Source organism: Danio rerio, chromosome 17, assembly GCF_049306965.1.
Source record: "Danio rerio strain Tuebingen ecotype United States chromosome 17, GRCz12tu, whole genome shotgun sequence".
In the NCBI taxonomy this organism is placed as follows: Eukaryota; Metazoa; Chordata; class Actinopteri; order Cypriniformes; family Danionidae; genus Danio; species Danio rerio.
The window spans coordinates 25,550,074-25,572,818 of NC_133192.1; the positions used below are offsets into that span (position 1 = coordinate 25,550,074).

Below are 22,745 nucleotides of genomic sequence, written 5' to 3' on the forward strand. Positions count from 1 at the left end.
AGCGTTCGAAGAATTTGAAGGAACTAACAGTGTCTAGCCAATCAACTCAAATCACACCTGTAGGATGTCACGGTTTCCTTTATAATATTGTTGTTCTTTTTATAGTTTATTTATTTATTTTTGGGGTCTATAATTTGCATAAGTCTTCTGTGGGCCCCTCACAAGCATTTTTCTTTTTTAAGTCTGTGCGTCCTTGAATCCTCCTGCAGTAGCAGATTGTGTCCAAAAGGGGGCGTTGTTAAGCTGCTGTACATGCGTCAAGTGTTGACCAGCTGATGTATAGCGCTCTTATCAGGGCAATGGCAGCGTCTCTCTTCCTTTGCACACACAGATCCATACAGATACCTGTCCTATGATAATGTATTTCTGCAGGATGAGCACTCTTTTATAACATGTTAGATTTGTATTTAGATGCGGAATCTATCAGGGCTGCAATTCATCAGATAGCTGCAAGTTTTGTCTCAGGCTATTTGATTATGGTTATTAAAAAGTTCTTGTGATAGGGGAAAAAATGCAAGCACGCGCACTGCAGAATGTGAATTCCGAGTGATACCGTATCCGTAACGCGCTGTCTCCATTTTTAACGGGATTATGTCCGAAAGTGGCCAGACTCCCGGTGCGAAGGGGTTCTGCTGCTTTGTGTTTCTGGATTTGTGGGATTAGAATTCTCGTTCCTCCGTTTAGTTGGACTCTTAATCCAGACTGATACAGCTTCAAAGGCTGGTCTTTATTAATCATGTGTTTACATTATCCATGGTCATACACTCCTTACAGACCAAAGCTCTCATTAGAATGAGCATGTAAGTCTTTTGTGTGCATTTTTTTTTCTCTGTGTGTGTGTTTGTTCAAATTAGACAGAGGGTTTTCAAAAGAGGCGACTTTTAACAAAGCTGAGCTTACAAAGCTAATTGGAGAGAGATGGGTTGGATCTGATGTTCTTGATTGGAATTTAAGGACTTTCGAAGAAAAGGGGGACAATAAGAGGGTTGTGTGAGTGTGTGGGGGAAAGATGTTAGTGTGTGTTTGAAGAACAGTAAAGGCTCGGGTTAAATGAGTTTTGTGTTATTTGGTTTACAGTTCATGTTTCCGTATAATTGCAAGTCATGTTTCTCTAATTCATTTCCTATTTTTTTCTGCAATATTCAACACATTCATATCGTGTAATGACAATAGAAAAAAAGTCGTTTTTTTTTTCTGTTTTGTTTGCTTGTCTGGAGCAACAATACTTAACAACTTTTTGGGATAAATTATTTTCTTTCTTTCTTTCTTTCTTTCTTTCTTTCTTTCTTTCTTTCTTTCTTTCTTTCTTCAATAAAAACAAAACAATTAATTTAGACTTTTTTTCTTTTCCATAGCCTAGTCCAATTCCCAGTCCTGTACTTGGTGGAAGGCCGAACGCATGTTCGTCATTATTGGCCTGGTGTCGTGAAGTCACGAAAGACTACAGAGGAGTCAGAATCACCAACTTCACCACTTCCTGGAGGAATGGACTGGCATTCTGCGCACTTTTGCATCACTTCAGACCCGACCAAATGTAAGCCATACACAAAACATGTCAGTACACCCTCTTACACAAGCCTTTACATACACAGAATCAGTTTGACACAACTTCATCCATATACTGTTCACCATAAAATAAAAACGTGTGTCTTACAGTTGAAGTCAGAATTATTAGCCCCCCCCTCTGATTTTTTTTCTTTTTTTTAATATTTTCCAAATGATGTTTAATAGGGCAAGGAAATTTTCACAGTATGTCTGATAATATATTTTCTTCTAGAGAAAGTCTTATTTTATTTCTTGTTTTATTTCGGCTAGAATAAATAAAGCAACTTTAAATTTTTTTAAACCATTTTAAGGTCAAAATTATTAGCCCCTTTAAACTATATATTTTTTGCGATAGTTAAACCATCGTTATACAATAACTTGCCTAATTACCCCAACCTGCCTAGTAAACTAAATAACCTGGTTAAGCCTTTACATGTCCCTTTAAGCTATACAGAAGTGTCTTGAAAAATATCTAGTCAAATGTTATTTACTGTCATCATGGCAAAGATAAAATAAATCTGTTATTAGAAATGAGTTATTAAAACTATTATGTTTAGAAATGTGCTGAAAAAATCCGCTCTCTGTTAAACAGAAAATAGGGGAAAGGATAAACAGGGGGGCTAATAATTCTAACTTTAACGGTATATTAAAGATAGATTTGCAGTGCTATGCAGATGAGTAAATGAAAGAACACTTTCAATAGTTTAGATGCTTTATATCCTACATTTTTAAATCAAATATAATTCATTCATCAATAATTTTCTTTTCGGCTTAGTTCCTTTATTAATCTGGGGTCGCCACAGTGAAATGAACCACAAACTTATCCAGCTTATGTTTTACAAAGCGGATGCCCTTCCAGCTGCAACCCAGTACTGGGAAACACTATACACTTACATTCATTCACACGCTACAGACAATTTAGCTTATCCAATTCACCTATTCCGCATGTCTTTGGACTGTGGGGAAACCGAAGCACCAAGAGGAAACCCACGCAAACATGGGGAGAACATGCAAACTCCACACAGGATTGCCAACTGATCCAGCAAAGGCTCGAACCATTGACCTTCTTGCCGTGAGTCGATCGTGCTACCCACTGCACGCTCTTGACACCCCAATGTAATTCAGTTTTAATATGGTAAAACACCCCCTTCTGATCTCTGACACAATTTGAATACTGACCAGCACTACAGACACTTGTGAATCATATTATCAGAGAAACAGAAGACAGAAGGATGATTAGCACAGCATTAACATAATGTGCTCTTAGGAGAAAGACAATGGCAACTGGTAAACACTTTGAGCACTACACATGAAGGTGACAGAAATACTTCAGGATATCATTATCATCAAGCAAATGCATCTTAAACTCCAATCTGAAATCAATTTTTTTCTATCAGCTAATTCAAGTTCATTTATTTATAAAGCACATTTAAAAGCAGTCACAAGACTTACCAAAGTGCTGTGCATAAGACAAGATAGAAAAATTAAAAAGACAGAATATAAAAACATAGAAATAAAGCAAGAAATAAATTCTTACATTTAATGGAAAAAAAAATAGTTGTGTTATCGAGAAAGTTGACTGTTGATTCACAGCTACATCCAACAAAATGTCAAGATCACCTAAAGCCACTTCTTTATGGGTTTTAATTCAAACTTCATGGTTTTATACACAACTAGTTCAGTACAAACCAGAACTAATTCCTAAATACAATTCCTTTAACGTAATACTTCATCTGCCATATAGAAAGTTCACTTTAAGATTGCAGGCATATTAGCACTCTTCTAAAAGAGTATGCACAGTTTATTAGATGTAAAAGGGCGACTTGATATGTATATCTCCTACCGTTGTCATTTTAGTTGCAGCTCTTTACTCAGCACACTACTGTTATAAGCCACATTTATAAGCCTTTAAACATACTACGACTTTTGTTCCATAGCAGCTTATGTAATATAGTAAAACAAACCTAGGATTTTGTATGTTTGGCAAATAAAAAAACGTGCTTGTTTGTATGGGGTATTTTCCAGTCACACTTTTCTCACTTTAAATTATTTATCATATATTTCTGAATGATATTTTAGAAGGTGACTTATACACCAATGTAAGTTAGTTAGTGCTTGTTAGTTTTCTTTTTCAATGACATTATCAAAATATATTTGAAAGTAATTGTTTTTAAGTCATATATACTGGACAGAAATAAAAAGGAATAGTTTAGTTTAATTGTTAATTGTTAATCCTGTTAATCCATTTTCAGCTGTTGTCTTTGATCAGAATAATCATCAAATGATCCAGCAGTCTCTATATAATTAATAGTGACAGCCCTAAACTCTATATATACACATCCCACTTAATTCACCTCTCTTTCTCTCTCTCTCCATGTGAGAATCTCACTCTATGTGGGGGGTCTAATATGGTTTATGATGGAGAGTTTTTAATCCCTCTGTCTTATTTCTGAACATTTCTCTGTCTGGTCTCATCAGGAATGACTCAAATCCTCCTTAATTACTACACTTACAGCAGATTCATCACAGTGCTGACAGCGCCACGTCCAACCACCCTCTGGGTTTAGCATACGCTGAAGTACCAGGAATCTGGCCACCATCTCTTTAAGGAAGAGATAGACTGATTTATTATTTTCGTTGCTTTAATGAAATATCTGACAATCATTTTATTGCATTCAAATATTGTATGTTTTTTGACAATACTGAGCGTGACACAATTAGGCATGAGATGATAACCAGTTTCAAGGTTGACTGCGTTTTTAATACCTCAGAATTGTTCTGCTATTTTATTTAATTTTCTCCTAATTAAAATATACGGGTAAGCCCATGATTCAGGAAACATCTGAAAAACAAACTGCCTATACACCAACATCCAAGCATACTATAGTCCTGCGGTATAGTGGCTTTCTTTATATGCCAAAAAGAGAAAGATATCCAATGGTGCCTTTTCTAGTTGTAAGGAAATCTCAGTTTTTGAAACTAATTAAGACAGCAGAAGTCAAATAAAATATTGTGTTCAATTGGGGTAAATAAATAGTTTTTTTTTTACCCAGGCGTTTAAAAAAACATATTTTAGAGCGGTAATCACAATACCATCATACTGTGAAACCGTGATTTTATTTATTTATTTATTTATTTTTTATCCAAGGTTTTCATACCGTCAGAATCTTATACCGGTCCATGCCTAGACGTAATGTAATGCGGGCATAGTGGTGACACACATGGTTTAAACATTTCCAGATATGCTAACAAAACATACAGTATTTACAAGTTATTATATCAACACTATATAGAGGAAAAAAAACAGTTATTTAATCTTAAAAACTGTATATTTTTAACGTTTTTATTTAGTATAGCAGCATAACAAAACAATATTTCAGCTTAAAAGGGGTATATTTTTCACTTTAACTTTTACTACAACCACTTTAAAAGTTACATGTAACTTTTTTAGGTAATATTTATTATAGTAGATTATATCATTGGTCTTGGTCTAAAAAGGAGACTATTAAATTAGAAAATGCATACATTACAGATTAAAGCCAAACAGCAATTGTTTTATGCTTCTACAAAATCTGAACAAAGTGACCTTACATTAGACATGGGCCGGTAAAAGATTATCACGGTATGATAACCTTAGATAAAAATATCACGGTTTCATCATATTGTGATTACTGCAATTACTATTTTTAAATGGTAAACATGTCAGGCTAAATAATTCAAATAAGTCATTTACTTCTGTTGTCTTCGTTAGTTTCAAAAACACTGATTTCTTTACAACTTAAAAAGGCATCTTGGATATCTTTATTTTCTTTGAATATAAAGTAAGTCACTGCATTCTTCAGTTCTTCATGCTGGATGTTGGTAAATAGATGATTTGTTTTTCAGATGTTTCCTAAATCATAGCTTTTGATTTGGAGGGTCATTTTCTGCAGAAGATGCTGTTACCATAAAAAAAATAAAAATCAATTAAATAGTCATAAACAAAGTCGTAAAAAAGTACAAAACGAAAATATAACAGCCTTAAAACCTTCACTTTTCAAAACCGGTTTTTGTCCCATGCCTACCTTTCATATTCAGTCCATTTAAAAAAAAAGAAGAAAAAAAGAAAAGATATTTCTGAATACATTTATTAGGAGGCGAAGGGAAAATGTAATTTTTTTCCATAACATAAGTGTCACATAAAAATTTCCAACCACTCTTGGATTGTAGGGGTTTCAGGAAGTAACCAATACCTCGTAATCTCTTTTAAATGTTCATTTTTTTTTTTTTTTGGCATTTTTAGTGGTTATTTAATATGCTTTTATTGAAGTTTCAAGTTTGATATGTAGCAGTTTAGATGCTAACTAGCAGAAAACACTAAACTATTGTTATTTTTTTATTAATGCAGAGGGCAATTGTTGTATCATTGTTACAATGCGTTCATATATTATTTTAGCAATGTCATTTGTTTCTGTACAGGTATGTCTGCTGCATCTATTTCCTCACATTTTTTTTAACTCTATGCTTCTGTTTTGCAATCTGGGCCATCACAAACATCAGGCCCTAGTTGCATTTTGTTTAATACTTATCTATTCATTCATTGTTTTTCTTGTCGGCTTAGTCCTTTTATTAATCTGGGGTCGCCACAGCGGAATAAACCGCCAACTTATCCAGCACGTTTTTATGCAGCGGATGCCCTTGCAGCCGCAACCCATCTCTGGGAAACATATATACACACACACACACACACACAAACTACGGACAATTTAGCCTATCCAATTCACCTGTACCGCATGTCTTTGGACTGTGGGGGAAACCGGAACAGAGGAAACCCACGCGAACGCAGGGAGAACATGCAAACTCCACACAGAAACGCCAACTGAGTTGAGGTTCGACCCAGCGACCTTCTTGCTGTGAGGCGACAGCACTACCTACTGCACCACTGCTTCGCCAATACTTATCTATAATATATATAATTCTTTAACATTCAGTTAATAAAATATATACTGTAGTATTACAAGTGATGAATGCAGTTTCAAATGGAATAGCTTGTAACACTTTCTAAATGTGTTCATTAGTGTTGTTTGGGTTTTTTTTTTTTCTAAAAGAAATTATGCCCTAGAGGACAATACACATCCCATAACAAAGTTTAAATAACACATAGTGAATTCTGGTTCATTAACATCAATTTAATGAAAGATATAGTTCGTTTTTCGAGTCGCTCTCTGCGGTTTCCTTTGCTAAATAGAAAACACCTCAGGACACGGCTGATGGAGAACCACAGATGAATTAATATGTTTAATATGTTGAATAAAGTGTGTGTGTGTGTGTGTGTGTGTGTGTGTGTGTGTGTGTGTGTGTGTGTGTGTGTGTGTGTGTGTGTGTGTGTGTGTGTGTGTGTGTGTGTGTGTGTGTGTGTGTGTGTGTGTGTGTGTGTGTGTGTGTGTGTGTGTGTGTGTGTGTCTAATTTTGCTTGCACTCACACACGCTAATAGTTGTGTTGATTGCAGAGCTGTGAAATTGCATGTTACAGTTCTACAGCCATTACATGAGATGCATATTTAAAGCTAACTCTCTCTCTCTCTCTCTCTCTCTCTCTCACTGTTCTTTACTCCCTCCTAGTGACTACAAGGCTCTCAATCCTCAAGATATTAAAGAAAACAACAAAAAGGTAAATGCTACACACTCTCTTTCTCCCTTTCCGTTTGTTTGTGCATCAGTAATCCTCCTCATAGGTGATTTATTTTGTTATAACTCTGATTCACTCCCACCCAGCGTTCTCTAATTGCCACTTTCAGAATGCGGCTCCCCTGCCGACACTGATGGAAAAAGCGTGTGTGTGTTTGTGTGCATTTGCTCCTGTTTGTGTGGATGGAGCAAGTCACCTAGGAGTCGTAAGATAGCATCATAATTCATAAACATGCTATAAATAAACTTTACAGGCTTCTCCGTGGAGTGCGGAGAAAAGAGAGGGAGGGAAGAGAAATAAAGGGATGTTAATCACACACTTGGACGAACTTTCAAGACAAAGGAGTCTAAATAGAAGGCAAACTCACTTGCTGTATAAATGTCTACACATACTTGTGAAGAACTCCCGGTATCTCGTGTTAAATTAAGCGAAAGATAATTGGTACACCTGACCTAATCCTTTATAGATTTCTCAAATTAACTTCTAGTTTCTTTTAGACATTTAGGAAATAATTTTACTTACAAATTAAGTGTTTTAAAATTTAGCTTGATATATACAGTTCTAACAATAGAAATTAAAAGAAAAAATTATATGACAAAAATAAATTTTATATATATATATATATATATATATATATATATATATATATATATATATATATATATATATATATATATATATATATATATATATACAAACATATATACATACACAATTATAATGAAAAATTTATTTAAGAAAAATGCAATAAAAGTGCAAAATACAAGACTAAAGTCAAGGAAATACTTAAGATAATATCAAAAGCAGCAGAAAACAATAATGATAAAATACATTTGTCATAATATTACTGTTTTAATAATGTCACATGCTGCTTTAAGAGACTTATCCACTCGACCGAAGCTAACCATTTATTCATTTATTGCTTATAATAATAATAATGAGCTAAAGTTCTTGTCATCAAACTGCCCCAAATATAAGACAAACACACTTACATTTAATAAGCCAAATATGAAAACTTTGTTTAAGAAGATCTAAAAATGTCCCTGGAAATGAATACAGAGGGCATATTTTGAAAATTGAATGGGCAATTGCTGAACCTGCTGCGCATACCTTCTTTTTTCTTCACTTTTAGTCTCATTATTTCACATTATACCTTATTTCATCCATTCAGCTGTTTCCAGTGAGATGTGCTTTGAGATAGAGCGAAGAAGGTGTGGAAATTACTGTCATCTCTCAAATGTCTGTTTAAATAAACCGCCTGGTGGCTGTGCCAACAAGGATTACTCCAAGCATCTCTCTCTTTCTCTCTCTCTGAAAACACACACACAATGCACAGCAGCGCACCACACCAAACAAATGTACATTTACCGAAGAGTTGCTTCCTGGATTAGTTTGGAATCTGTTTGGATTTGTGGATGTATAAAACGTAATTCCTCTGTAACTCCGCTCCACTGAACGATCACTGTATTCTGGAGCACCATAGATTAACTCTTATTTCAGCCCTCAGATTAGCTCCATTTAGACTTTATTAGGTGTATTTAACGTGCTCTCCTTTCCCTTTGTTCCTTTCATCTGTCATCACTTTATCCCTGCACTCAATACCTGCAGTCACTTCCTGAGTTCATTTCCTGCCCTCTCATTCTGGGACTATCATATACGCCGTTTTTCTCTCTCCGACACAGCAAAAAGTGCATGCTTTCGCTCTCTTTCAACAATAAATGACTCTTGCGAGCTGAGGAGGTTAAGAGCACTCTATACAAACCCCAAACACACGCATTTATATATATATACTGCATTCATTTCCATGTGATAGAATCAGCACGACCCTCTCTGGCCCAACCGTGATTGCAATAATCTCCATTGAAATATGACAGATAAGAGCAATCAATAGCAGAGGGGAGAGGAGAGGACTGGTTGCCCGTACAGGCAGTGAAAAGAATTATTTTTCTGTGTGTGCGTTGGGAGAGAAAGAGACGAGCAGTAATTTCCCATGATATCTGATCTGCGCGCACACGTGTGCATGTGTGCCGTGATAAATGTGCCCCTCTGGCTCTGTGTGCGTGTATATGTGTGTGACTGACAGCGATGGATACCTGTCAATCATTCAGCGATGTCATTCACAAAACAAAACGCTTTCATTGTGTGTTTAGCGTGGGGGAGGGGCGCATGATTGGAGCAGGAAGAGAAAGTCTTAAACACACAATAATCACACAGTTCACAAGGGTTATTAGTGCTGCAGTCTTATTTATACACAGATCGAGAGCAAACAGCTTGTTTCTGTGGGTTTGGTAGTACATTAGAAGCATGATTTTTGGGATTAAATGATCCGGATGTGCTTGCTCACACAAACTCAAACTGCTGTTTACAGGCTTTGTTTATTTTAATCAAGCTGGATTTGTTGTTTTGAGACTGAGAGACACCTTTTTGTTCTGCCTTTTCTTGGGTGCTCGAATCGTCCCTGTAAACAGACAGTTTTGCAAATACAAAATCTGTTATAATCTATTTAATTTAGTCATTATGAAAAGTATTAATATTTACTTTTCTGTTGGGTGGATCTCTTTGTTTTAAAGTTCAAATCTAAAATGTTCATATATAAAATGTTCAATAAAAAGAAAGAAGTATTAGTATTATATATTAATATAAAATATTTTATAATTTAATTTAAACTTAATTTAATTTAATTTTAAACTTTGATAATAATTTAAACTTTAGTTTTATAGCGGCTTAAAACTAGCATCTCAAGGCAATTTACAGACATAAATTGTACAGCAGTAAAAGATAAATACAAAGATGAATACAAAAGAAGTTTTAATTAAAAAAAATAACAATAATAGTAATAGATCTAAAAATCAACTGTTTTAGGAGATGATTTAAAAATACTCAGGGATTTTGCATTGCAAATATCAGAGGATAAAGAGTTCCAATGAAGAGAATGCCTGGTCTGCCATAGATTTTGGCCATGTTGACTGAGATTACATTTATATTCATGCATAAATTATAATTTACATATATATATATATATATATATATATATATATATATATATATAGGTATTCAATTTTATGTAATTTTTGATTATGCAATGTATGCTTGTATGCTAAAGTTTGCCTGAATTAAATCTGCGAATATCAGGGTGCTGTGTAGTTTATGTAATCAATGAAAGGCTATTAGATATCAAGCTGCTTTGTTTACTGCCGCAACAAAGGCAACACCTTTATTTCTACAGTTCTATAGGCGCCAACCTGCTGAATTAGCTAGATTTAATAGATTTCTATATCATATACAGTATGAATGATGTTTTAGTTAAAAGTTATTTTCTTACATTAATATTTAGTAAATATACTGTGAGTTAAAATCTCGCCAATGTTTTCGGTTGAAACCTAAGGGGGTTTTAAGGTCTTAAAATGTATGGAAAGAGTCTTAAAAAAGGTCTTAAAAGGTTTTGAAATTCACTCTCTGATTCCTGTAGTATACAGTATACTCTGATCAGGCAAATTGGAAGAGTTGTCAGTGCAACCTCTAATAAAAACCAGTGGCACTGACTGGAAACCGGTTGCAAATTGCAACCATTTATTTGCTGTCTGGAGCACCCATATTTGAATATGTTCTGAAGGATCCAGTGACATTGGAGTATTATTTGTTTTTAAATGCGTTTACATACAGAACATTTGAAATTAATATTATGTAATACAAAGAAATGCTGCCTTTGTTTGCATAAGAGATTTCTTTCCGAAACGCAAAAAAATTAAATCTTAGACACCAAAGGTGCATTGTACTGTCCAGATAAAAAATACTCTCTCACACATGTGAAGGACTAAATGAGCTTTGGGTCCTATTCTGCTCAAGTGTGAATATAGCTTAAGTTTAAAAGTCCCAGTCAGGCAGTTCAGTTTCATTCGTTCCACCAATTATTCACTCATTCTTTATAGTTGAAACCCAAACAACACATACCTTCAGACTCATTTTGTTTTCCCACCCTTCTTCATTCTCCGTTTTTTCTTATTCACCTGTCTGTACCTTACATTTTGCCCGCTCTGCAAAGCTCTGCGTCTCCATCACTATTGTTAGCCTCTAGCAAACAGGAAAAAGAGAAGGCACGAGAGAAAGAAAGAAAGAAAGATGTGATTAATTGTAAATTGAGAATCGGCTTACCTTTGATTATACCTCCCCTCCCTTTCTCTTGCCTTCTCTCTTTCTCACTCAGGCCAATAAAGGGGACAAACCTGATAAAGTCGCTAGATGGTAAGCGGCTGAGCTTGAGACAATAGTCAACAGGCTGAAATTCTGTCGGCCATCAGCTGGGCTCTGATAGCAGCTCTGATAAAGTGAATCAGGGGAGGGCGAGACACAAGGCTAATTTGTAGGCTTTTCTTTCTACTGTTGTGTTCTCAAATTCTCCAGAGAAAGAGAAAGCAACTTTTCTTTCATTCGTTCGGTGGATTATCACGATAATGTCAGTCAGTTTACTTTCGCTTCTTCCTTCCGTTTTTCTCTCTCTCTCTCACTCTATCTTTCGATCAGGGATTGAGTTTGGCTGTTTGATTATCTGCCTGTTCTCCTCAACCGGACAAATCAGTGCAATTATACTCACTGCAGAGAGAGAGAGAGAGAGAGAGAGAGAGAGAGAGAGAGAGAGATGGAAGGAGGGCGAGAGGGAGATGTATGCGATAAGACTGAGGCAGGATTAGTTTAGTGTTTCTTGGTATCGTGCTCTCTTATCATGGAGAACCATCCTTGACATTAGCTGTCACCGCCTGCCGCATCCTACTGATCCCAGCTTGTCTTATCCCAAATCTAATTCCGGCATGCACCCTACACCCTAACTGCTTCTTCTTCCCATTACCCAGCAAACCCGCTACTTCCCTTTCACCCTATACCCCATCTTTACCTTTTTCTTCTTGTTCTTCAGTCCTGCTTTGTGTCCTGTTGTAGGTAACCCTGTAGGTAACCTCGGTTCTCCTTCACCCTACCATTCATTATCTCCCTCCACCCTCTTTGCTTTTTTTGTCCAATTTTCTTTAGTGTAGTAGTTAAGTTTCAACATGCGCCAAGTAAAGTTAACATGGAGTTGAAGGCAAAATAATTATATGAGATAGTAATTATTTTGTTGTGCTGTGTCAAACATTGCTGTTCAATTGAGCAAGGACATTTTCACATAATTTTCTGTTATATTTTTTTTATTCTTAAGAAACTCTTATTTCTTTAGCTAAAATAATAGCATTTTTAACTTTTTTTTGTATTATTAGGCCCTTAAGGTTGGCTACAGAACAAACCTGTTATCCAATGACTTGGCTGATTAACCTACCCTGCCTAGTTTACCTTACTGACCTTATCAAGCCTTTAATTTGCACTTTAGGGTGAATAGTAACATCTTGCAAAATAACCAGTAAAAACATATGTAAACATCTTTTTAATGTTAAGATTATTAGAAATTCATTATTAAAACTATTGTTTATTGTTTTGTTTTAAAATAAATCTTTGTTAAATAGCACTTGAAAAATATAAACAAATAAATTTTTGCTTTCAACTGTATGTTTGTAAGTATGTGTATTTTTATTATTTTATTTTATTATTTTATAATTTTTATTATTATTTTATTATTATTTTGAAATGTAGTATATAAATTCAATGGCCACTTTATTAGGTACAACTTACTTGTACCAGGTTGGATCCTCTTTTGCCTTAATCCTTCGTGGCATAGATACAACGAGGAACTGGAAATATTCCTCAGAGATTTTGGTCCATACTAATATGAGAGTATCATGTAGTTGCTGCAGATTTTTCGGCTGCACATCCATTATGCTAATCTCTCATTGCACTACAACCCAAAGGTGCTCTATTGGATTGAGCTCTGATGACTGTGGAGGCCAATTTAGTTCAGTGAAAACAATCTGAGATGATTTGTGCTTTATGACGATGACGATGCTTTATGGTGATGTCGCGTTATCCTGCTGTAAATAACCATTAAAAGATGGGTATACTGTGGTAATAAAGGCATGGACATGGTCAGCAACAATACTCAGGTAGGCTGTAACGATGAGAAGATGCTCAATTTGTATAAATGGGCCCAAAGTGTGCCAAGAAAATATCCCCCACACCATTAAACTACCACCACCACTAACCTGAACTGTTGATACAAGACAGGATGGATCCATGTTTTTATGTTGTTGATGCCAAATTCTGACCCTACCATTCTACAATCATGTTGCTGCAGAAATCGAGACTCATCAGACCAGGCAACATTTTTACAATCTTCTATTGTCCAATTTTGGTGAGCCTGTGCGAAGTGTAGGCACAGTAGGCACAGTCTTCTGTTGCTGTAGCCCATTCGCCTCAAGGTTGGACATGTTGTGCGTTCAGAGATGCTCTACTGCATACCTCGGTTGTAACAAGTGGTTATTGAGTTACTGTTGTCTTTCTATCAGCTAGAACCAGTCTGGCCATTCTCCTCTGACCTCTGTCTTCAACAAGCCATTTGCACCCACAGAACTGCCGCTCACTGGATATTCTCTCTTTTTCAGACCATTCTCTGTAAACCGTAGAGATGGTTGTGCTTGAAAATCCCAGTAGATCAGCAATTTCTGAAATACTCAAACCAGCCCGTCTGGCACCAACAACCATGCCCAGTCAATTAAATCAGCTTTCCTTTCCATTTTGATGCTCAGTTTGAACTGCAGCAGATTGTCTTGACCATGTCTACATGCCAAAATGCATTGAGTTGCTGCCATGTGATTGGCTGATTAGAAATTTTCGTTAACAAGCAGTTGGACAGGTGTACCTAATAAAGTGGCCGGTGAGTGAACGTATTTATTTAATTATTGCTGTTTTTTTTAAAGTTTGTTTGTTTTATTTTATTTTGCTTTAATTTAATATATTTTATTTTTCACCCACTAGCAACACACAGTGAATTTTGGACCCTACATCCAGCAGTTTACCATACCACATTGTCTTCTGGTGTCTTACTGATCTAAATTATTACCTTTTTTTTATGTTTTTGGTCCATCAGTACCATAATTTTTCTGTGTTTAAATTGTTTTAAACGTCTTCATTATATTCTTCTGTCTACAGGCCTATGATGGTTTTGCCAACCTGGGCATCTCTCGGCTTCTCGAGCCTTCAGACATGGTTCTACTGGCGATCCCGGATAAGCTGACAGTGATGACTTACCTGTATCAGATCAGGGCTCATTTCAGTGGCGAGGAGCTCAACGTGGTGCAGATCGAGGCTAACAGCAGTCGCAGCACATATAAAGTTGGAGACTTTGAAACGGACACAAACAGTTCCATCGACCAAGACAAGTTCTATGCCGAACTCAATGATATCCACCGCGAGCCCACCAATCAAGATGCTGCCGCAACCAACGGTGGCTCTGATGGAAATGAAAAACAGGAAGTCAAGTCAGTCGCGACAGCTGGAGGATCTGGTTCTCTATCCGCCTCCCCAGGGGAACTTTTAAAAGAAGTAGCTCCATCTTTACGGTCATCCAAGGCAGACTCGCCAGCAGCTCCATCTGTCACAGAGCTTCACCTGCGACCCACCCAGACCACAAGAACCAGCCTGGAGAGCAGCCGACCTCCTACTGTAGAACAGAAGAAGCTCCTCAAGGCTGATACACTTGACATGGGTGACCTGCCTCATAGGCTAGAGAGAGAAAAGGAGAAATTTGAGGTCAATGACTCCCCGGAGCAACACGAGACCCCGCGGCCTGCTGATAGGTCGCCCATGTGGCAAACTGGGTCTTCACTAACTAACACACACAAACTGGGCTTCACGTATAACAGAGAATCTGATCTGATCAAGAAGAAGAGAGCCAGTTTGCGCCACTCTGAATCCGACAGCACCTCAGACAGCAGCTCTCAGACCAACCACACACACATACCAGCTAAACGCACACAGGTAAAGGTCAACGCACACACACTTGCACATTTATGCCCTGTGATGCAGTAAACTTCATATGCCTATGTGGTGAACGTGGATGGAAATGGCAGATTTTAAATAGATTTAAATGAATTTTCACAGAATTTTGCAAATTATAAATAAATAAATTAAAGTGGGCAACTCGGTGGCGCAGTAGGTAGTGGTGTTGCCTCACAGCAAGAAAGTTGCTGGTTCAAGCCTCGGCTAAGTCAGTTGGCATTTCTGTGGAGTTTGCATGTTCTTCCCCGCATTTGCATTGGTTTTCTCTGGGTGCTATGGTTTCCCCCAAAGACCAAAGACATGCGGTACAGGTGAATTGGGTAAGCTAAATTGTCCATAGTGTATGTGTGTGAATAAGTGTGTATGGATGTTTCCCAGAGATGGGTTGCAGCTGGAAGGCTCTGCGTAAAACATATGCTGGATAAGTTGGCAGTTCATTCCGCTGTGGCGACCCTAGATCAATAAAGGGACTAAGCCGAAAATAAAATGAATAAATGAATTAAAGTAGCTTTATGGTGTTGGACTCAGGATAGTGACCAGTGTCTGTAAATACGCAACCATTTAAGGTTGCGCTCACACTATACTATCCGAACCGTGCCCAGTCGCCTTTCCTGGTTTGTTTGACATGTGTTAGTGCCAGCCGTGGCCTGTTCTGCAGAGGTATTTCAGAGCGTGGTTTGATTGGGCTTTGGCATGGTATACTTGTAGTGTGAGTGCAAAGTGCACCCGAGCCTAAAACTGAAGACTTGATGTTACTATTATGGAACTGTTTCATATGGGTTCATTAATCATTCTTACTTTTCAATGAACACTAACTGTTGTAGTTTATTAAAGATGCAAACCACTTGCTGCACCTTCACCAAACCTCCTAATACATGCAGCACAATGACTTTTATAATAATTTATGAGTGTCAAAAGTTGTGGATCTATTTGACGAAATATTTGACGACATGTCACTGCATCCCAAACGACTAAAAATAATACAAAACGATATAACTAAAGCAATCTCTGCTGTGCAGTGAGTACGCCCTAACATTTTATTTGATATGGTCTCCTACAAATCATGTGCATACAGAATTTTTTGTAGCGTCTTCATGACATATATATATATATATACATTTTTTTATATATGCTATAATGGTAACAGAGTTTGCTAAAATAAACTGAATGAACGAACTAAAAAAATGTTAAATTGTTTCATGGTTTTAATTGAACAAGCTCATGTAATTTTATTCAAGCAATGTAAAAAGGTCAGAATAGCTAAAATTGTTAACAACGCAATTCCAGGGAAAAAATCTAACTAAAATATTTTTTTACGGTGACTGAGAGAGCTTAACATGCTGCAATTTAAGAAAAAGTGCAATTACAAAAAATGGCAGCATTATTAGAAAAAATCCTAATTGATTTGACAGCTTACGAGTTGCAAATCCTTACGACGTTTTCTCTCAATGCAAACAAATAACAATGTACTTCAAAGCATACAAATTATCAAAATGCCTGCATTTTCCCATAATGCGTGCAAATAGGATGGAAAACAATATGTTGCGAAAAACCGTACCTAATTTGCTGCCATTTTTGTAATTGCTTGTGTTTTTTTAAATTGCAGCACATTAAACTTTCTTGGCCACTGTAATTTTTCCATAAAAATAATTTCAAAAAGATATTATAAAATAATGAAAAATAAATAAAACCGGTTATAATTGGGCCTAAATATTTTCCCTCAGTCAAATATATCTGTTTTTTCTATTTATTGTTCTCTTTCCCCAAGGTCTATGTATGTTTTGTCTCTATCTTTCATTTTATGATCCTGCAATTTGAGTGTGATGTAAAATGCTTTTTAAAATTCCTTATTCAGTCATCACAAACGACTGTAAAAGTCATGGAAATATTATGTAAATTCATTAGAGCCAAGTTGTTGGAACCATGTTGAGCATTCAAAATTATCAAACCGCACATGACTAAAGTCAAACACAAGCAAGTCAAAGCATTAAATAAAAACACACAAACTATACTCGTGCACTCAGGTAACAAACACACGTTTGTTCCATGAATAATGCCTAAACACTCCCAGCAGAAAAGCAGTTCCAGCTGAAATGGGAAAGCTGCCATATAAAATCAAAGCACATAAAACTGTTTGAAGCTTTTAACATGTTTGATATTTTTGCCATTTTGTGAGGCGCCTGATCGGCACAGACAGCAGCCGCGTGTCACTCGGAGTGGCATGTCATTATGTACGGGCCGTCCCGCCTGCAGCTCTAATACTGACACGGGTTATAGCGTGTTCCGCATGAGAGCCTCTCCTCATCTATATAGCGTTCACACACACACACACACACACACACATACACACTTGCAGGTATTCCAGCACAGCCAACTTTTATCGCACACTCTCCATGTATCACTGTCATTTCTTCTACTGAATAACTTTCCAGCTTAGATTTGTCCTGATTCTGTTTTGACATGTCATCAAGGCCTCAGCTGTGTGTTACCATGGTGACAGTGATTTGGCACCACCTTAAATTCATCGCTGTTATGTTCGGTTGTTTTATTGAATGTGTTCCACAGTGTAGATGCAATGTTAACAGTCATCACTTTATCATCACTTAGCTGCCAAAATCACAGCCAAACCAATCAGCTGACTGCTGGAGCCTGTAATGACAGAGTAAAGCTGATAGCGTTTGGACAAGATGCTAATCTGTCTCTCGCTACATATCGTGTAGATGAAATGACCTCCAATCTGATGTTGTGTTTTTGTTTTTTCAGGAAGTTGCATCTGCCCCAGTGTCTAACACCAGTGAGGAGAAGGTGAAACTGTTTCTATGAGTGGTTATGCATAGTAACATCTTGTTGAAAGTAAAACTCAACGAAAGCTCTGCCTCTGATTGCAGAAGGTATTGTCCCGTCAGGAGGAGCTGAAAGAGAGGGCCAGGTTGCTTCTGGAACAGGCCCGCAGAGATGCCGCAATGAAGGCTGGGAACAAAAGCACCAACAATGCACAGTCGCCCACAAACACTCCACAGATTATTGATGTGAGTCACACAAAACTTGCTGCGTTTTTATATTTTCATATTTAATTTTGGATAATTAAATAGTCATTTGAAGGTTTTTTTTTGGGGAAACTGCCATACTTTTAGCTCTTAGCCTGGGGTACGTTTCCAAAAAACATTATTAGCTAACTAAGGCTGCAAGTTCCGTTGTTACAAACATAGTTTGTTGATTTGGCGTTTCCCAAATCCATCGTTCCAACGAACATTCGCAAAATGCGTCATAAACTTGTACGCTTGCAACTACGCCTGTAGCACTGTAGTTCGAAACATAGTTCCTGGCTGTGTTCTGTTTCCAGTTATCCCCCCTATGCCCGATTCATTTAGATCATTCTAACATTTAAACTTGGAATGATTAAAAGCATTAAAGTCATCACTCTTAGGTGTAATTTGCTTTTAAAGTATTTATTATTTATTTATTTATATAGGTATATGATATTAGAATACGTGTTAGCTTTTGTAAGTGATTTAATGTTATAGAATAGAATATGTAATGTTCTCAATAATATTTTTAAAGGAAAAGAGTCGAAATTATAGTTGCCTAAAAACTACAGAATTGTGTTTAATTGATGCATTTATTCAGAATTTATACAATTTATGCAGCTTTTTGTTGCAGAAATTGTATAAATTCTGAATAAATATATTAAATAAATACAATTCTGTAGTTTCTGGTCAACTAATTCAAGCTTAACATTGCAAATCTTTGTGGCGATTCCCAAAAACTCCCAAAGAGGATTTTTTTCATATTAAACACATTTGTTGGTATACTATTACATAAAGTATTTTACATATACATAGTAGGTCCTTACCACTGTTTCTGGCTCCTCTCAGGACCTGTCAGACATAAAGTAAGTAATAAAAAGTAATAATGTTCAGTTACTAAGAGTCTGCATGCCAAAGTCTTTCATTTCACACAGGACAGGTCTTTAAGGGTTACTCAAGGGCTTTAGGTAGTGACCAGTCAGAGAACATCAAACGCTAAATAAACATGCTCTGCTGAGCTCTGGTGTGCTACAGGACGGCTGACACTTTACGTCAAAAAGCTCAGGCCACATCCGAATAACATTTTAGTTCTCCTGACATCCTGTTTTAGAAGAAGAACAGTGTGAAACGTAGCGGCATAAAGATTCAGAAGCGCAGAGAAGGGGTTTTCAGGACATGATGAAATATCTGGCATGTAGCAGATTTATTCAGACGTTTTGCTGTATGAATTTTAATATGGAAAAATGAGATGCCCTTGAATGAAATGCAAAAGAAAGCCAAGAACAGGAACAGTATGGCACGTCAGTGTGATGCTGCCATAAATTAACTTTTACTCTCTTTTTTTTCCGCATTCCAAAAAGAGCAGTATTTTCATTTTTCTCTCTTCGTCAAAAGTCCTTTGTGCTCTGGTAAAAGGAAGATGGTCCAAATTAGCATCTATGTGTGACAGGTAAACTATTTATAATATTATAAAAAAAGAAAGAAAAAATGTCAACAGCTGAAGTCAAAATTATTAGCTCTCCTGTGAACTTTGAATTCTATTACTAATATTTTAGTTAATTTTAAAATATTAGTAATATAATTAATTTCTATTATTTAATTAGTTTCTAATAATTTTCTTATTATTTATTTAGTCTTTGCCATGGTGACTGTATAATATTTTTTTAGGTATTTTGCAAGATACTTCTATTCTTGAAATACAATTTAAAGACTTAGACATGTTGACTAGCAAATTAGGATAATTTAGGCAATTTAATGGATAACAGTGGTTTGTTCTGTAAACAATTAAATAATAAAACATTCTTAAGGGGCTAATGATGATATTTTGATATACTGTAATGATTTTTTTTTATTAAAAGCTGCTTTTAATAGAGCCAAATAATAATAAAAATACTTTCCTCAGAAGAAAAAAACATACAATTCATTTATTCATTTATTTTCTTTTCGGCTTAGTCTATTTTTTAATCAGGGGTCGCCAAAGTGGAATGACCCGCCAACTTATCCAGCACATGTTTTTACGCAGTAAAAAAAACTTCCAGCCGCAAAACATCTCTGGGAAACATCCATACACACTTACACTCATACACTACGGACAATTTAGCTTAGCCAATTCACCTGCATCACATGTCTTTGGACTGTGGGGGAAACCGGAGCTAAACATACAATACTGTGAAATTTTCCTCACTTCATATTTGGAAAAGAATGCAAATTTTACAGCAAGACAAAAAATGTTGATGTCCACTGTATATCAAATAAGCTATAACATTTTGTATTTATCAAAGGATCCTTCTAAATGTATTTTGGTTTCTGAAAAACCATAGACAAAACAAACTGATGTAGATCACTGGCTGTAAGCTGATTGCTTCTCTTTGGCAAAAGTCCTCTGTGCTCTACTGAACAGAAGATGGTCCAACTTAACTTTGCAGATTTTTGACTGGAAAGCTATTTATAGAATTATGAAAGAGAAAAAAGAAAGAAAGAAAGAAAGAAAGAAAGAAAGAAAGAAAGAAAGAAAGAAAGAAAGAAAGAGAAAAAAATAATTATCATATATGAAATAAAACTTTGTATTTGTCAATGAATCCTTGAAATGTTGTCTGGTTTTTGAAAAAGCATCAGGAAACATGTTTTTAACATGCATGCTGAAAATTCCATACGTTCACTACAAAATTCCATACAAAACTATTAAATGTCACACAAAAATATAAAATTAAACGTAATTTTTTCAATGTGACAAAGTTTGAAATATTTTACATTATTTTACTGTTTTTTAATATAAAAAAACCTTTCAGAAATGTAAAAAAAACTAGTGCTGACTCTAAAAATTATAATGTAGTGCATTCATTTAAACATTTGCACATATTTTGTTTGTATTTGTTTTCTTTTGAACATTTTAAATGTAGATCACCGGCTGTCAGCTTGTTTCTCTCCAGCAAAAGTCCTCTATGCTCTTGATGAAGGGGAGATGGTGCTCTTCCCGTAAATTAACCACAAATTAGCGTCTGTGTGTGCGTTCGCAGCGCCTCCATCCCAAGGACGATGTGCTAATGAGGCTTCAGTGCATTAGCGTGCCGGAATATTGAATTGTTTCACTTTTTAATAGAAAACATTGATCAAACGGGAGCGTGGCTTGGCACGCTGGTAATTGTTAGTGATTTAGATTAGATTAGTTGATGTCTTGTTTTGATTAGTAGGCCCTGTTATCTTATCACTGGCCTCTGCATGAAGCTCCTTCGCTAAGAAGAGACTTTACGCTTTAGCATGCAGAGGGAATATTTTAATTAAATTAAGACTTGCTCCATTCTTTCAAAGCTGAGATAGAGATGGAGGGGTGAAAGTGAGGATGGATGAGAAAATGAGAGAGGGTGGGTATGAAGTCATTGGGGTGCAGAGAGCTTTTTAGTTATGCACTTTAGCATGGGCTGAATTACTGTATGTGCTTCCCTTTACTGCTAATTGGTCCTGACATTCAGATGAAAGATAAGAATACAGGGTTGATTTGATTTTTAGAGTTAAAGTTCAGGTTAAAACTTTTGAATTAAATTTGCTGTGTTGTGACTTTTAATGCATGTCTGCTAGATTTGAGGCAGTGTGTATGCTAATATATCAGTAAAAGTTGGGGAAAATGTTTACAGTGACTCTGGAAAAATGTAATGCTAAATTTTTGCCATATATATAATCTAGTTCCCAACAACACTAATGACAGGGTATCCTTTCAAAAACAACATTTTAGGCCTTAAAAAGTTTTTAAATATTGTGAAATAATGTCATGTAGCTCTTAAATTATTTTAAACAGGTCTTAATTTTCCTTTGTTTATCTAAAGCTACCCAATCGGTCCAATCAACAACTATACATCCTACTCTAATAAAACCTTTAGCAAAACTTTATTCATAGCTAATATTTTAACACACTGTTGTGCATACATTTAAGTTTTATTTTAAGTTGTGTTGAAAAAAATGTGTGTACAACTAGGGTCTGCTTGTTTTTAAACATTATTAAAATTTGTGGAATTAGAAAAGTTTTTTGATGGAGCAAGTAATTTTTCTTCCTGGGCTTTGGGCCTTTAAAAAATCCTTAGTGTTTAGCCCTTTATAAGTCTGAATTTTCATTCTACATGGTCTTAAAAAGTCTTAAATTTGACTTGGTGAGACCTGCAGAAACCCTGAATGATAATAACTTTATAAATAATTAATATATTATGAATACAAGCTGCTTCTGTTTGAGGGTAAAATGTATTGTGGAAAACCATTGATTGTCGCTATTTCTTTGGCTGTGCTACTATAATCTGTTTGTACATACTGTAATTACATAAATTTCCTTCCCTAACCTTCATACTTGATCATTTAGCGTCATTTAGTGTTTTATTTTTAAGTTTTTGTTTCTTTTATCTTGAATGCTGATAACAGTAGAGCCGTTTATACTACAGAAGCATTCGGTTGCGTTTTGAACTTTGTATTTATGAAATAACCCTTGCAGTTATGTTAAGATTTTTTTTAAGCAGCACAGCGTTTTAAATATTTACTATTGTAACAAAATATGTAATGGATTTCTAAAAAGATCTGCTTTTCATAAATAAGTTATTTTATAATAA

General features: G+C 35.8%; 1 protein-coding gene across 13 annotated transcripts in view; it reads left to right on the forward strand.

The window, feature by feature from the left end:
- Positions 1-22,745, forward strand: part of ehbp1 (EH domain binding protein 1) — a 196,208-nt gene that overhangs the window by 90,836 nt on the left and 82,627 nt on the right. For 12 of the 13 annotated variants that reach the window (XM_005158531.6, XM_001919697.9, XM_005158533.6 and 9 more), the window contains 5 exons: positions 1,356-1,534; positions 7,147-7,195; positions 14,282-15,109; positions 17,894-17,935; positions 18,019-18,159. In XM_005158531.6, the coding sequence (XP_005158588.2) occupies positions 1,356-1,534; positions 7,147-7,195; positions 14,282-15,109; positions 17,894-17,935; positions 18,019-18,159 (1,239 nt within the window). Of the gene's footprint in view, positions 1-1,355; positions 1,535-7,146; positions 7,196-14,281; positions 15,451-17,893; positions 17,936-18,018; positions 18,160-20,257; positions 20,616-22,745 lie in introns of those variants that run through there. The other variant, XR_012393389.1, reaches the window with a different exon arrangement.